General features: G+C 38.2%; 1 protein-coding gene across 4 annotated transcripts in view; it reads right to left on the minus strand.

Moving 5' to 3' along the window:
• Window positions 1-7,189: 7,189 nt before the first annotated feature.
• Window positions 7,190-16,278, minus strand: part of cpx (synaptic transmission protein complexin) — a 472,286-nt gene continuing 463,197 nt past the window's right edge. For all 4 annotated transcript variants that reach the window (XM_071684301.1, XM_071684318.1, XM_071684325.1 and 1 more), the window contains one exon: window positions 7,190-14,488. In XM_071684301.1, the coding sequence (XP_071540402.1) occupies window positions 14,469-14,488 (20 nt within the window). In that variant the 3' untranslated portion in view covers window positions 7,190-14,468. The remainder of the gene's footprint in view (window positions 14,489-16,278) is intronic.

Genomic DNA, 16,278 nt, shown 5'->3' on the forward strand with positions numbered 1-16,278 from the left:
ATAAGAGCAAGGTTATTAGGTACAGTAGGGTTGAGGGTCAAGTCAATTGGGAGGTAAGTTTGAATGGAGAAAAACTTGAGGAAGTGAAGTGTTTTAGATATCTGGGAGTGGATTTGGCAGCGGATGGAACCATGGAAGCGGAAGTGAATCATAGGGTGGGGGAGGGGGCAAAAATTCTGGGAGCCTTGAAGAATGTGTGGAAGTCGAGAACATTGTCTCGGAAAGCAAAAATGGGTATGTTTGAAGGAATAGTGGTTCCAACAATGTTGTATGGTTGCGAGGCGTGGGCTATGGATAGAGTTGTGCGGAGGAGGGTGGATGTGCTGGAAATGAGATGTTTGAGGACAATATGTGCTGTGAGGTAGTTTGATCGAGTAAGTAATAATAGGGTAAGAGAGATGTGTGGTAATAAAAAGAGTGTGGTTGAGAGAGCAGAAGAGGGTGTTTTGAAATGGTTTGGTCACATGGAGAGAATGAGTGAGGAAAGATTGACAAAGAGGATATATGTGTCAGAGGTGGAGGGAACGAGGAGAAGTGGGAGACCAAATTGGAGGTGGAAAGATGGAGTGAAAAATATTTTGATAGATCAGGGCCTGAACATGGAGAAGGGTGAAAGGCGTGCAAGGAATGGAGTGAATTGGAACGATGTGGTATACTGGGGTCGACTTGCTGTCAATGGATTGAACTAGGGCATGTGAAGCGTCTGGGGTAAACCATGGAAAGTTCTGTAGGGCCTGGATGTGGAAAGGGAGCTGTGGTTTAGGTGCATTATTACATGACAGCTAGAGACTGAGTGTGAACGAATGGGGCTTTTGTTGTCTTCTCCTAGCACTACCTCACACACATGAGGGGGGAGGGGGTTGTTATTTCATGTGTGGCGAGGTGGCGATGGGAATGAATAAAGGCAGACATATGAATTATGTACATGTGTATATATGTATATGTCTGTGTGTGTGTGTATATATATGTATACGTTGAGATGTATAGTTATGTATATTTGCGTGTGTGGATGTGTATGTATATACATGTGTATGTGGGTGGGTTGGGCTATTCTTTCGTCTGTTTCCTTGCGCTACCTCGCTAATGCGAGAGACAGCGACAAAACAAAATAATAATAAATAAATAAATAAATATATATGAGAGTTGGGGTGAGAGAGTATCATTAAATTTTAGGGAGAATAAAAAGATGTTTTGGAAGGAGGTAAATAAAGTGCGTAAGACAAGGGAACAAATGGGAACTTCAGTGAAGGGGGCTAATGGGGAGGTGATAACAAGTAGTGGTGATGTGAGAAGGAGATGGAGTGAGTATTTTGAAGGTTTGCTGAATGTGTTTGATGATAGAGTGGCAGATATAGGGTGTTTTGGTCGAGGTGTTGTGCAAAGTGAGAGGGTTAGGGAAAATGATTCGGTAAACAGAGAAGAGGTAGTAAAAGATTTGCAGAAGATGAAAGCCGGCAAGGCAGCAGGTTTGGATGGTATTGCAGTGGAATTTATAAAAAAAAGGGGGTGACTGTATTGTTGACTGGTTAGTAAGGTTATTTAATGTATGTATGATTCATGGTGAGGTGCCTGAGAATTGGCGGAATGCTTGCATAGTGCCATTGTACAAAAGCAAAGGGGATAAGAGTGAGTGCTCAAATTACAGAGGTATAAGTTTGTTGAGTATTCCTGGTAAATTATATGGGAGGGTACTGATTGAGAGGGTGAAGGCATGTACAGAGCATCAGATTGGGGAAGAGCAGTATGATTTCAGAAGTGGTAGAGGATGTGTGGATCAGGTGTTTGCTCTGAAGAATGCATGTGAGAAATACTTAGAAAAACAATTGGATTTGTATGTAGCATTTATGGATCTGGAGAAGGCATATAATAGAGTTGATAGAGATGCTCTGTGGAAGGTATTAAGTATATCTGATGTGGGAGGCAAGTTGTTAGAAGCAGTGAAAAGTTTTTATTGAGGATGTAAGGCATGTGTCCGTGTAGGAAGTGAGGAAAGTGATTGGTTCTCGGTGAATGTAGGTTTGCGGCAGGGGTGTGTGATGTCTCCTTGGTTGTTTAATTTATTTATAGATGAGGTTGTTAGGGAGGTGAATGCAAGAGTTTTGGAAAGAGGGGCAAGCATGCAGTCTGTTGTGGATGAGAGAGCTTGGGAAGTGAGTCAGTTGTTTGCTGATGATACAGGCTGGTGGCTGATTTATGTGAAAAACTGCATAAGCTGGTGACTGAGTTTGGTAAAGTGTGTGAAAGAAGAAAGTTGAGAGTAAATGTGAATAAGAGCAAGGTTATTAGGTACAGTAGGGTTGAGGGTCAAGTGAATTGGGATGTAAGTTTAAATGGAGAAAAACTTGAGGAAGTGAAGTGTTTTAGATATCTGGGAGTGGATTTGGCAGCGAATGGAACCATGGAAGCGGAAGTGAATCATAGGGTGGGGGAGGTGGCGAAAATTCTAGGAGCCTTGAAGAATGTGTGGAAGTCGAGAACATTATCTCGGAAAGCAAAAATGGGTATGTTTGAAGGAATGGTGGTTCCAACAATGTTGTAAGGTTGCGAGGCGTGAGCTATGGATAGAGTTGTGTGCAGGAGGGTGGATGTGCTGGAAATGAGATGTTTGAGGACAATATGTGCTGTGAGGTAGTTTGATCGAGTAAGTAATAATAGGGTAAGAGAGATGTGTGGTAATAAAAAGAGTGTGGTTGAGAGAGCAGAAGAGGGTGTTTTGAAATGGTTTGGTCACATGGAGAGAATGAGTGAGGAAAGATTGACAAAGAGGATATATGTGTCAGAGGTGGAGGGAACGAGGAGAAGTGGGAGACCAAATTGGAGGTGGAAAGATGGAGTGAAAAATATTTTGATAGATCAGGGCCTGAACATGGAGAAGGGTGAAAGGCGTGCAAGGAATGGAGTGAATTGGAACGATGTGGTATACTGGGGTCGACTTGCTGTCAATGGATTGAACTAGGGCATGTGAAGCGTCTGGGGTAAACCATGGAAAGTTCTGTAGGGCCTGGATGTGGAAAGGGAGCTGTGGTTTCGGTGCATTATTACATGACAGCTAGGGACTGAGTGTGAACAAATGGGGCCTTTGTTGTCTTTTCCTAGCGCTACCTCGCTCGCATGAGAGGGGAGGGGGTTGTTATTCCATGTGTGGTGAGGTGGCGATGGGAATGAATAAAGGCAGGCATATGAATTATGTACATGTGTATATATGTATATGTCTGTGTGTGTATATACATGTATACATTGAGTTGTATAGGTATGTATATTTGCAAGTGTGGACGTGTATGTATGTATATGTGTATGTGGGTGGGTTGGGCCATTCTTTTGTCTGTTTCCTTGCGCTACCTCGCTAACGCGGGAGACAGTGACAAAGCAAAGTAAATAAAATAAATATATATATTATATTTATTTATTTTGCTTTGTCGCTGTATCCCGCGTTTGCGAGGTAGCACAAGGAAACAGACGAAAGAAATGGCCCAACCCACCCCCATACGCAATGTATATACATACACGTCCACACACGCAATATACATACCTATACATCTCAATGTACACATATATATATATACACACACACACACACATACATATATACCCATGCACACAATTCACACTGTCTGCCTTTATTCATTCCCATCACCACCTCGCCACACATGGAATACCATCCCACTCCCCCCTCATGTGTGCGAGGTAGGACTAGGAAAAGACAACAAAGGCCCCATTCGTTCACACTCAGTCTCTAGCTGTCATGCAATAATGCCCGAAACCACAAGCTCCCCTTCCACATCCAGGCCCCACACAACTTTCCATGGTTTACCCCAGACGCTTCACATGCCCTGATTCAATCCACTGACAGCACGTCACCCCCGGTATACCACATCGATCCAATTCACTCTATTCCTTGCCCTCCTTTCACCCTCCTGTATGTTCAGGCCCCGATCACACAAAATCTTTTTCACTCCATCTTTCCACCTCCAATTTGGTCTCCCACTTCTCCTCGTTCCCTCCACCTCCGACACATATATCCTCTTGGTCAATCTTTCCTCACTCATTCTCTCCATGTGCCCAAACCATTTCAAAACACCCTCTTCTGCTCTCTCAACCTCGCTCTTTTTATTTCCACACATCTCTCTTACCCTTACATTACTTACTCGATCAAACCACCTCACACCACACATTGTCCTCAAACATCTCATTTCCAGCACATCCACCCTCCTGCGCACAACTCTATCCATAGCCCACGCCTCGCAACCATACAACATTGTTGGAACCACTGTTCCTTCAAACATACCTATTTTTGCTTTCCGAGATAATGTTCTCGACTTCCACACATTCTTCAAGGCTCCCAGGATTTTCGCCCTCTCCCCCACCCTATGATTCACTTCCACTTCCATGGTTCCATCCGCTGCCAGATCCACTCCTAGATATATATATATATATATATAAACACCTATACACGCACATATACATACATATATATACATATCACCATATACATACACAGGAAACATCATTGCTACCCCCTGCTTCGGAAAGGTAGCACCAGGAAGACAGACAAAAAAGGCCACATTTGTTCACACTCAGTCTCTAGCTGTCATGTGTAATGCACGAAAACCATACTGTGAATCTTTTTAATCCAAAGAGTTTGTTTTTGATCTAATATAGGTATTTAAAATTATTGAAGGGTTTGATAAGGATTGTTTTCTGATTTTGCTGGCAGTAATGGATATGAAATTGTGTGCACATTTTACTTCAAATGAGGCAAAATACTTTTCTTCAACAGGATCGCCAATATATCTATATGTTTAAGGATAGCCTTGATGAATATATTGCTTCACATCTATGACTGACATTACTTGTGTCTCCTTATTTGTATGAAATGTTTACAGGTTTTCTCTTTACATCTGAGTTTTTGACATATATCTATCACAAATAGCTGTTTGAATTCCTTTGCATTATATATGCGTATTCAATGCATATGTTACTCTTCTTTCTACACTGTAGTTCAGTAACTTTGAATCTTGTGTGATAGTTTGTGTCCCAATCCTTCACTTTTATTTGCAAAATATTTCTTAATTCTCTGCATCTTATTAACTTAAGCTAGTTAGCGACCATACAGTAAAGCATCATTCCATTTTGCATCTCGCAGATACACTGGATTTTTTTCATCATGTAGTAAATGTTCTCTTTACATCACACACATACCATCTTAATAATACAATTCATTCAATATTATCTTCAAATGGCTCATTGGCACTAGCATATTTTTATTCTCATTCAATGTTTTTACCTTGTTGGATCCTTGTGAGTCCTTGTGAGGTGTCACATATATTTTAATCATTACATTGACTTGTTTGAATTTTTCTTTGGTGACACTGACCAAGTTCTCCTCTGCCTATATAGCTATCATATTTAAATGTTTTTGTATTTTTGTCACTCATTTCACCAACTCTGGTGCCGCCTGTGACTATTAGATATGATATATATTACTACGCAGTACTTTTTCTTTACCTGGGTTTGTATCTGATACCATTATCATAGAGAATATTGATATTAATACCATTCTAAATGTCACACCTGATAAAAGGTCTTCATCGGACAAAGTTCCATTTGCCTTTGAACTTGGGTTTTTTTATGTTGAACAGTCCTTGATTCATATTCCTAATCTAAGGTGTATCTTTTGGTTTGTTTATTAAGATTCTGTAATTCACTTCATGAAATGCCTTGGCAGAGTGAAGAAAAACTATCCATTCTCATTCCTTACATTACTTTCTCGGATGTTAATGTGGTGAGCTGATATTACAATTTGAGCTTGTGTGCTTTTACCCAGTACAAAGCCATGTTGGCCATCATTTACATAGATACTCGGGATTTTCATCATGTGTCTTAGTAATTCAAAATCTTTCATTATGAGTAATTTCAAACTTTTTCATTTCGTCTTTGTTCCCTCCACTTCTGACACATATATCCTCTTTGTCAACCTCTCCTCACTCATTCTCTCCATATGTCCAGACCACCTCAGCTTTCTTAACTACACTCTTTTTAATACCATACATCTCTCTTACCCTTTCATTACAGACTTGATCAGACACCACTTATTGTCATCAAACATTTCATTTCCAACAAACACACCCACCCTCCTCCGCACAGCCCTTTCTATAGACAATGCCTTGCAACCATATAATATTGTTGGAACTACTATTCCTTCAAACTTACCCATTTTGGCTATCTGAAATAACATTCTCTGTTACCACACATTCTTCATGGCTCTTAGAACCTTCACCCTCCCCCCCACCCTATGACTCACTTCCATTTCCATGGTTCCATTCACTGCCAAGTCCACTGCTAGGTATCTAGAAGACTTCACTTCCTCCAATTTTTCTCCATTCACACTTACATTCCAACTAACTTGTCCCCCAACTCTGCTGAATCTTATTACCTTGTTTGTATTCACATTTACTCTCAACTTTCTCCTTTCACACATTATTCCAAACTCAGTTACCAGCTTCTGCAGTTTCTCACTCGAATCAGCCACCAGGACTCTATCATTGGTGAATTACAACCTACTCACTTTCCAGGCCCTCTCATCACCAACAGACTGCATTGCATACTTGCCTCCCTCTCCAAAATTCTTGCATTTGACTCCCTTACCACCCCATTCATAAACAAACTTCCTCTCTGCTGCTCCTCTTTTAAGCTTGATCTTATCACTAGCAGGAAGCTGTAATGGCAGTCTGGGACACGGTGCACATTCCTATACCACCTAGTCTCATGGGGAGAGTTGCTTGTTTCTGTATATACTCAAGGTTTTGCCATCATTATCTTTTTGAGGAAAATAGCCATATTCTCTTTGACCCTGAGTGTTGAGTCTGGTCTGAGTTAATCTGTTGCTTTTGTTTCATCATTTTCATCATTATATTTTCTAAAATGGCTTTCTTATCAGATTGGTTAGCCTTGTCATCATCTGAATGCTTTTTTTTTTTTTTTTTTACTAAATATTGATTTAAAATGACCCAATTAGCATCTTAAATATTTTCATACGATAATTTTCAGACTATTTTCTGAATTTAGAGGGCTACATAATCTCTGATCTTTTGTTCTTTGCTTTGAAGTCACAATCTTATCTTTCTGAAAAAAAAACTAAATTCAATTTAAGTACAACAGAGCACAAAGGATGGGATAATGAAAGACCTCATCTTCTGTATGTTATTTATTACAATAGTGTGACTGCAAAGGGAAGTGGCGGGCTTGCTCGGTGAGCAGAAATAAACCAAGGATTGATTTACCAACTCACTGTTCACATCACAGGTAATTATAATTTTTATCTTTAACATCGGTAAAACTACCTAAAGAGGACTTCTCTACCCATAACAATAAGAACTCATGCCTAAAATGGGCTCGTATATTTTTTCATTTTCTTTTTGTGTATAATTGGTACAGAAAATGGGGAGAGGGTGGATGAGGGTGGCTTGTTCTGGATATGTTGTTGGGCAGTTTATTATTGGACATTCTTATAACCTCAGAAATGTCAATAACACTACAAATGCTTCTGTATGATTTATATCTATAAATCTTCACTTCCTTATAATCACTTTACGAAAATGGCATTATTTCCTATGAAATAAAAACCCGAACACATAACCAAGACATATAACAGATAAAGATATTTATATCCAACTACAGTCCCTATAAGAATAAGGAAAAAAAAAAAAAAGAGTAAGAAATGAGAGAGAGGAACCTACATTCAAATAGTAATGCCAGTGTTGGAGACTGGATTAGCAATGTCCACTAGTCTGAACACTCTCTGGTGACTTTTTGTAAAAATGAAGAACTGGCAACCATCACAGACAACCCAAACCTCCTAACACCCGAAGTATATATATATATATATATATATATATATATATATATATATATATATATATATATATATACAGCAGAGTCGCCGGGTGTGATGACCACACTGTGAGTTTAAAGGCCCATAATATTGACATCCAATAATCCCATTTGTTTCAAAAAAAGAGGCAGAAAGTAAAAAGAGGACCTTATAAGGTATGAGTGAGAGAAAGAGAGAGAGAAGGAAAGAGAGAGCAAAAGTGAAATAGTGTGGTCATTTGATATTTCAAGAATTTAACCTGAAGAAGGAACTCTGAGAAACAGGGAAAGTAAGATCATATTAACTGTATACCCACAGAACACACTTTGATCATGCTATATTTACTTCCTACCCACTATTGGTTAGCTCTGGTAAAACTCGAGAGTAGGGAGTGAAAGGGGGGAAAAAGCTTGGTGAAAATCTTCTAAGAAAGATACTGTAATATACTTGCTAAGGGACAGAGAGTCATCGCAAGGCTTTTTGTTCTCTTTTTTTTTTTCTGTCTTAACATTTGAGAAAGGTAGAAATGATAATGAACGAATTGTTCAACAACTTTCTGAAATCACGATGCCTGCCTATATGAGCTTCCTAGCCTTATAACAAGAATTTATTCAGTTTATTCAGTTATAATATGTATACTCTTGTTCACAATACACATGCACAACACTGACAGAATAATGTAAGAGATATAGGATTAGTCTAGAAGGTCACACTACGCGTATAATCAAGAAACAGCGGTGCATAGTTACAGGTCATGACTATTCTCCCCTGGGCATAGAAAATGGTTTCTATATAGTTTGACGAAGATATATGTCAGAAACTGATTGAAAGGTTATATAATTTTCTCAATGGCGATAGATTCTTTGGCTTCTATAGAGTGAAAAATTGCTTGAAAGTAATATTGATAGAATCCACATTTTGATTTGCGATGTGTGCGTGTGAAAATTGTATTAAAACAGCTTGAGCTAGGGAAGAGAAAGTGCCCACCAAACGCACACGTTTCACAGTAACTGTGAAAGCAAACCTCAAGACCTCTTTCTCTCTTTTTTGGTGATATGAAAGGTGAGGGCAGTTGGAGTCTAGTGCTGGTGAAAGAGGAATATTTGGAAAGTGGCATTGTGATTTTTCTTTTCTTTTCTATTCTTTAGATTACTTTTGTTCAGTTCTGCTGGAGGATGGCATTCAGTTTTCTGGAACAAATGAGGAACAATACTTTTTCAGAAGAAGGAAAGATCTGCAAGAACCACATTTGGCCAGAAGAGAAACATCTAAAGAGGAAATTTTATATGTATTTTTCATGTCGTAGATACATTAGATTACTTTTTACTAATGAAAGTTCAGGTCCTACGGCCTTTCTTCTCCCTATCATTTTTTTCTGTCCAAATTTTTTTGGAACATTGCTTGGCATAGAAAAGGAACCCAAATCCAAAATCTTCCCACCGAGTCGGAGTCTGAGACAGATCTCCGCAAAAAACAAACAAACTGTGGCTGGACCGGATGAAGCATTATCATGTTCTTGGTTCAGTAAGTTACACTAGGAAGGTCATATTATGTAAAGCTCCACGCGAGATGAGTTTGCAATTAGCTGGCTCCTGTCACGAGGTTAAGTGCCACATGGTTTACATCTACTGTTATCATAAGTTATCATCAGTGGACAGCACTGTTTCGATCCTAAGACGATACGGGCCACAAGACATGTACATAAATATTTATAAATCAGGTCAGAACCTCCGACCTGGACACACACCCTTCCTATACTTGAGTGATATTAACAGCCAATCAGAACAGCGTTTTTTTTTTTTTTTTCCTACAGATCAGTTCAGTATGCCTTCTGATTGGCTTGCCAAGGACCTAGGGGACAGTACAGTGGGCTCCAGAAGAAGGGCTAACAGCTCCAAGACACAATAGTTTAAAATTTTATCATAAATATATATATTCATATATTTTTTTAATGAATAAATGACATAGTTATCTTAAACTGGTCGACTTGTCTTTATTTCTTCATGCAGGCGACTGTATTTTATGACAAAAGTCAATATCAGAAGAACAAAGTGGTGTCTTGGTAACTAGGAGCTGGCCATGAGCAGTGCCCAGTGGTCAGAGCTCACCATGGGAGAGAGAGAGAGAGAGAGAGAGAGAGAAGGAGAGAATGAGAAAGAAAGGAGGAGGGAGAGAGTGAGTTTGAGAGAGAGAGGGAGAGAATGTTAGCTCGTTTAGTTCCTACCGGATTACAATGACTAACAACCATAGTTGACTAATAGTATCTGGCTATCAAATCAACAACAACGGGAGATAACAACAAGGGTCAGAACAACTTGTCTAGATGAAAAGGAATTTGGGGTATGATTCTGGCTTCATTAAGCAAGATTCTACAAATTTATCTTCTCATCTTCGTGGAAGAGACACATCACTGGTTTTCACATAATGCAAAATGATTTCTATTATAGCTAATAAAATTTCAAATGCAAAATTATATTCACCTTTGTTAATCCAATTTTTCACATTTGCAAAATTATTTTTACCAGTACTAATAAATTTTTTCTTATGCAAACTCATTTCTACCATCGCTAATCAAACTTCACATATGCAAACTTATTTTCACCACTGCTAATCAGATTTTTGATGTCTGCAAAACATTTTTTAATTTGACTTTTCACCAATGAATCAAATTTTTGTTTCTTAAGTTTTCAGAAATGCTAATAATATATACTTTAAAAATACTTTGGATATGCGAGAGTAATGAGAGATACTTGTAGGTTAATGAAAAGTGTAGGGTAAAGGCGTTTTGAGTGAGTTCCTTGAGAAATCTTAAGAGCCTTGTTTTTCCACATCATAACTGACTGTAAGAACCTTGTTTTTTTCACATTATATCTAACTGTTTGCATAGCACAGTGAGTATCGCTTTTTGCTTGGGCGATGTGAGAACAGATGCTGGATATCTAAATAATTGTTCGTCTATAGAAAAAGATACACGATCATTTATCTTGCAAAAGGCCCATGAGGAGATACCATACAAAAAAATAATGCTAAATGTACATAAGTGACACAGGAGAGATATGCAAGCCACAGGAGAGAGATGAGGCACACCTCACCTTGGAGATGGAGGCCTTGTATCTTAAGCTTTCCTGACTAGCTTGATCTGTGACTCATTTTAGAGTCTTGATCCTACGAGTGTCTAGAGGTAAGCACACTCCAAGGATGTGACACTGTATAGACCAGTGCTCCTGATGTGTGTAACTCAGAAAGCCTAAGGGGTCTCTGGATTTAGGAACTCCTGTGTGTGTGAGGAAGCCAGTGGTCACTTCTCGCTGCGCAGGTCCAGTTAGCGCGCAGCGAGAGGTGGCAGGCACTTTGACTTCATCTTTGATTCAACATGTGCCAGACATCATGTGTCATACTAGGAATCACTGTCATCAGCACTATTCGGAACCCTATTTCATCCTTCCCAGGTGCCAAGTTTCCCTTTGTATATATATCTATTTCTGGAAAATTAGTTACTGGGAATGGCTATAACAAAAGGGAGCCTTTGCTTGCTCATATCTCAAAATACATCAACTTCATCAGTCACCCTAATCTGACAGCATCAGGAAACTGAACACTATTTATAACTAGAGTGGGGCCTTTTCTTATAATTATATACATATACACAAAACACACATCAACTGCTTCACAAAGTCACTGCAGGCTGTCCAAGTCCGAGACACCCTATGAGTCAAGATACAGAAATACACAGAAAAACCCCCTAAATTCGGAATCGATCAATCTGCAGTGTTACGACACATCTATATGATCAGTCTGACATTTTCCTGCCAAGACTGTGTCCTGTTTTGTATTCCACGGCAATGCACCATTTAAAAATTCCTCATATACATACACATATTTATAGATATATATTTGGTGGGTCCTTTTTGTTGCACAGCATCCAGACTGAATATCACTGATTTTTTGAACTGTAAACTTCTTTATATATTTTTCCACATATAGCTCTAAAGACTGATGCTATCACTCAAAACAATTCAGAAGCCAGTGAGAGAATTAAAGATACACTTATGAAATATCTGAAAGTTGAGAGAAAGTTTGTAAGAATGAGATGCACTGATGTGATATAATTTCCAAATATTACATGACAAAACTTTAACAATGAATATGTTATAGGAGACCTTAGGAAAATGCCTTTGCATCAAAATTCAGTAAAATATTAGCAGGTATTATGGTTTGATATCAACTTCTAAAATTTTGAATTAGAATTCACTTCTATTTCCTAGCTTGGTGTACTTTAATGCATTATTATGGTAGCTTATCAATTTTGTTTAGCCTTAAACCAGGATCCCAAGTTTTATAATAATATATGACACTATCTGTGAAGAACTTTGTGGTGATGTCTGTCCCACCAGTCGAGAATCACATCAGCATGTTAGCCGCCAAGGTCACACGTCTTATGTACACAACATATACATGATCCAAACAAGAAAATACACAAAAATCGTCTTGAGTTACTTGAAAATAAAAGAGGTAATCGACTGAAAATCTTTCACGAACACGAATAAAGAGTCTGTTCTGATAATGAATTCTCCATCAGAAAGAAATGTTTAAGAAGCTGATCAGTAATGTCAAGAGGTGCCCAGTCATTGGCTAAGCAGTCCCTGATGTCACTGGTCAACTAATAGACATTACCTTGATTGAGAAATCCTTGTCTGAACAGGCCCATAGCACAATACATCTGATAACATTGCAAATCTCACAGTATTAATTGATAATTTTCCAGAATGATGAAAAAGTCAACAATGGTACTACTTCCAAGATATTTTTTTAGTATATTAGCAAGGAGAACAAAGTCTTTAAACTACTAATGATAAACTTGGAGTATTTTTCTTTTGTTATCCTATCTTGTGATCCTGAGAGACAATGAAAGATGTTATGTTTTTTGTAACCATAGTTTTTGAAGTCAAGTTGATGTTAATTTCAAATATGTGAAGCCAAATTTATCACAAGTCAAATGTATTGTACATTAGAAACACAAAAAGTCATACCCTCAGAATACCTAAAACCAAAAAAGGTGATTTAACAAACGTTGAAAAAATAGACCTGCTTTGACGAAGCACGAGAAGTGTTTTCTCTAGCAATGACAGACATTAGGCTAGTTACTTCTACATGCAGTCAAATGCCTTGACCTTAACGTATCCTTAATTTCATTTAAAAATTACAACGTAACCTCAACTTCGTTAAACACACTGGTAATAAACAAGCTAGACGAACGGAGACTTCGATGATCGACGATTAAGTTGGGTTACGCCTCGGTAACAAACTTGAACTGAGAGGCTGGAGCGATAGGCCCTGTCCTCACCTCCGGGGGTGGGGGGGAGGGGGGTCTGGTACCACCCGTCAACACTCCACACGGGGAAAAGGGTATGGAGGATGGAATGGGAGGGGGGGGGGTCCAATGAACCAAAGGAAAGAGCTCAGGGCAGACAACATGGATGAAAAAGATAATGACTGTGTGGGCCTCTGTGAGAATGTCAGAAATACCATTCACCGCACCTGTACTTTGTTTTTTTTTGTTACTTTATAGGAATTAGTCATCTGATTTAGGTAATGTTGAATATTAGATACAAGTTCGAGTCTCCCATGGATACTTGAGTTTTAACGAAAGCTGTTCCAGTTAATATCTTTCATATCATGTGCCTCTCTGGCCAGTTGTGGGGGAGGAGATTGGGGAGGTAAAACTCTGTATATGAAAAAGGGAACATTGTTTGAACCGTCTCACTGTAGTATGTGGTAAGTGTCTGTAAGAAAGGGGATGCTATATACAAAATCTCTATCAAGTGAAGGCTTTTTATAAACAGACTTTTTTCCGCTTTAAAGGCAGGTGTGCAGGTGTAAAAGCACGGTAACTGAGGTCCTTGTGAGTGAAGCTACATGTCGCTGCTACAGCGTGAAGGATTGATCTGTAACCATATAACAAGTCAAAAAATTTCTTCATGCCACTCTCATGGCATTATTTTCTTATTTTTTTGTGTGTATGTGCTCTTTCTACACTTTAACAAAAATAAAGGACTCTACATCAGCAATATGCGGTGAAACAAAACGGTGATCTATGAGGCATCTCATCTAAACTTTTCCAGTAACTTCACATCCATTAATTCTGATCTCCAGTCTACATATATATATATATATATATATATATATATATATATATATATATATATATATATATATATATATATATCTCCCTTCATCTTTGAGGCAGTAAATCACACCCTGACGAAGGTTTCACACACTTGGCAGTTCATCATTGTCAGCAGAGAATTGAGATATGGTTTCTATGTTGCTATTAGAGATAGAGGATCTTCTGGAGAAAATGTGGTTTTCTTATCTTGATGCCTCATTGCGGAGGCTGTATGACTTGCCTCTTTCACTATTATATCTTTCTTTTCTGTAGAGTTGACTGATGTGGTATAGCCCGGAGGAGAAGACAGGAGTACCGCTGCCAGGGTAGAGATAGACAGTGATATAACACATCCCTCCAAGACTGGAGAGACGGTTGTAGGCCTATAATGTTGCATAGCGGCGGGAGTAGCCACAAGGTGCCTGGAGACCCTTACTGCATGACGCACTTGCCTGTGGGTAAGGACATGAGATTAGCTGAGGTCATATGTTGGGTCAAAAACATCATTACACACATGGGAACATAATAGTTATAACCCTGTCAGCTATGTGAGTCTCATGAGGTAGGTGTTGTGCTAGTTATATATATACAGATATATACAGATATGTACATATGTATGTCTGACACCTTCATGATCTTCCTACATGAACATAATCTGGGCATCCTGTTTTTCAGTTAACAACTGAAAATGAATATTACTTTTTTAGTGAAGTCTCTATGATCCTCGCCCTTGTATATGGGATATACTTTTCATGAATGTACACCCTTCAAAAAAAAGTATCAGCCCCTAGGGCTGAAGTTTCTAATAATCTACAACTGGCTGACTGAGATTAGAACTTGACTTCCCTGCCACCCTAATGCAGTTTACAACTGCATCAAGGTCTGGTTTTAATCTCAGCTGGCCGGCTGTACATTATTAGAAACTTCAGGCCGGGGGGCTAATACTTTTTTGGGAAAGTGTACATGTGTATTTCATAAATGTTTTAGTCAATCTTCTGTGCATGTGAATAAACAAAAGGGCAAGTGAGAATGTTTTTATATTCTGTGCATGCTTGTAAATGTGCATGAATGTCTGTCTGTGTGTATATGTATGTGTATATATATATATATATATATATATATATATATATATATATATATATATATTTTGAGGGTTTGCACATATACTTCCTAAAAATATTCTGGATATACTCTATACTAACTATGAAAACTTTTAGACACTACTTTAAAATTGCATAAAAATATTAGGCTATATTCTTCATCTTATTAAACACATAAGGAATGCAGTAACAGCCAAACAACTCTACAGAACATAATCATAAACACAAACGTGGAAAAAGTACTGAAATAGTGCTTAAAAAGTGGAAATAAAATTACATTTATGTGTAACAAACTGTAAAATCCCTAACAATTAAATGAAAACTTTAGTGTTTTAGTTCAATCTATATCAAGATATTCATGAAAATACTGTTTTTTCAGTCTGAGAATTCTGGTTTACATTGTTAAAAATTTTAGATAACCTTCAGTTGAGTTTATCAAAGATCTTCTGATGCAGTGGTGAAACTGATCCAAAAGGAACGCAAACTGTGTGTATTAATAAATGTTAACGAATGATAAGAATAAATACCGTGGATAATGATTCATTAAAGTTGGAAAATTGATAATGACATGAAAAGCAAAGGAGGACATTTAGTAGACCAAGGGCCGAGGCCTGATGGTCTTTTATTCCATGACCTCCAATTGTGTTAGTAATATGTAAAGTCGTATAGAACAGAAAAAAATTATAAACCAATTTTCGTGTTCCCACATATAAAGTTGCACATTATCTTATTCAATCAGAATAGAGTAGCCTAAAAAGAAATTTGAATCAGACATTGAAAGCCTGCTACATGATACTAGAGCAATGTAATGATATAAGTTTAACATTAGAATACCCTGAGCAACATGCTTAGTGGGATACTATGTGGTTTTAGAATTATCTTCAGCATCTGATGAAGGTGCCAATGATTTTTTAATTTGTGGATGCTGAGCTTGAGGTTGACAGTCTAAATAACCCTGAGCTTAATGATGACAACCTACCTGACTGCCAAAATGTTTACTGAGCTTGTAGCCTTGACCATCACAATAGAAAAGCTGAAGTGTCATAAACAAGTGGTGTTGCTAGGGTGTGCACCGAGGTAGCTTTTATTGCAGCATAACTGGCTGGCTGTTTTATGGGAGTATGAGGATGTGGCATCAGGGG

The sequence above is a fragment of the Panulirus ornatus genome, chromosome 3 (genome assembly GCF_036320965.1).
Source record: "Panulirus ornatus isolate Po-2019 chromosome 3, ASM3632096v1, whole genome shotgun sequence".
Lineage (NCBI taxonomy): Eukaryota > Metazoa > Arthropoda > Malacostraca > Decapoda > Palinuridae > Panulirus > Panulirus ornatus.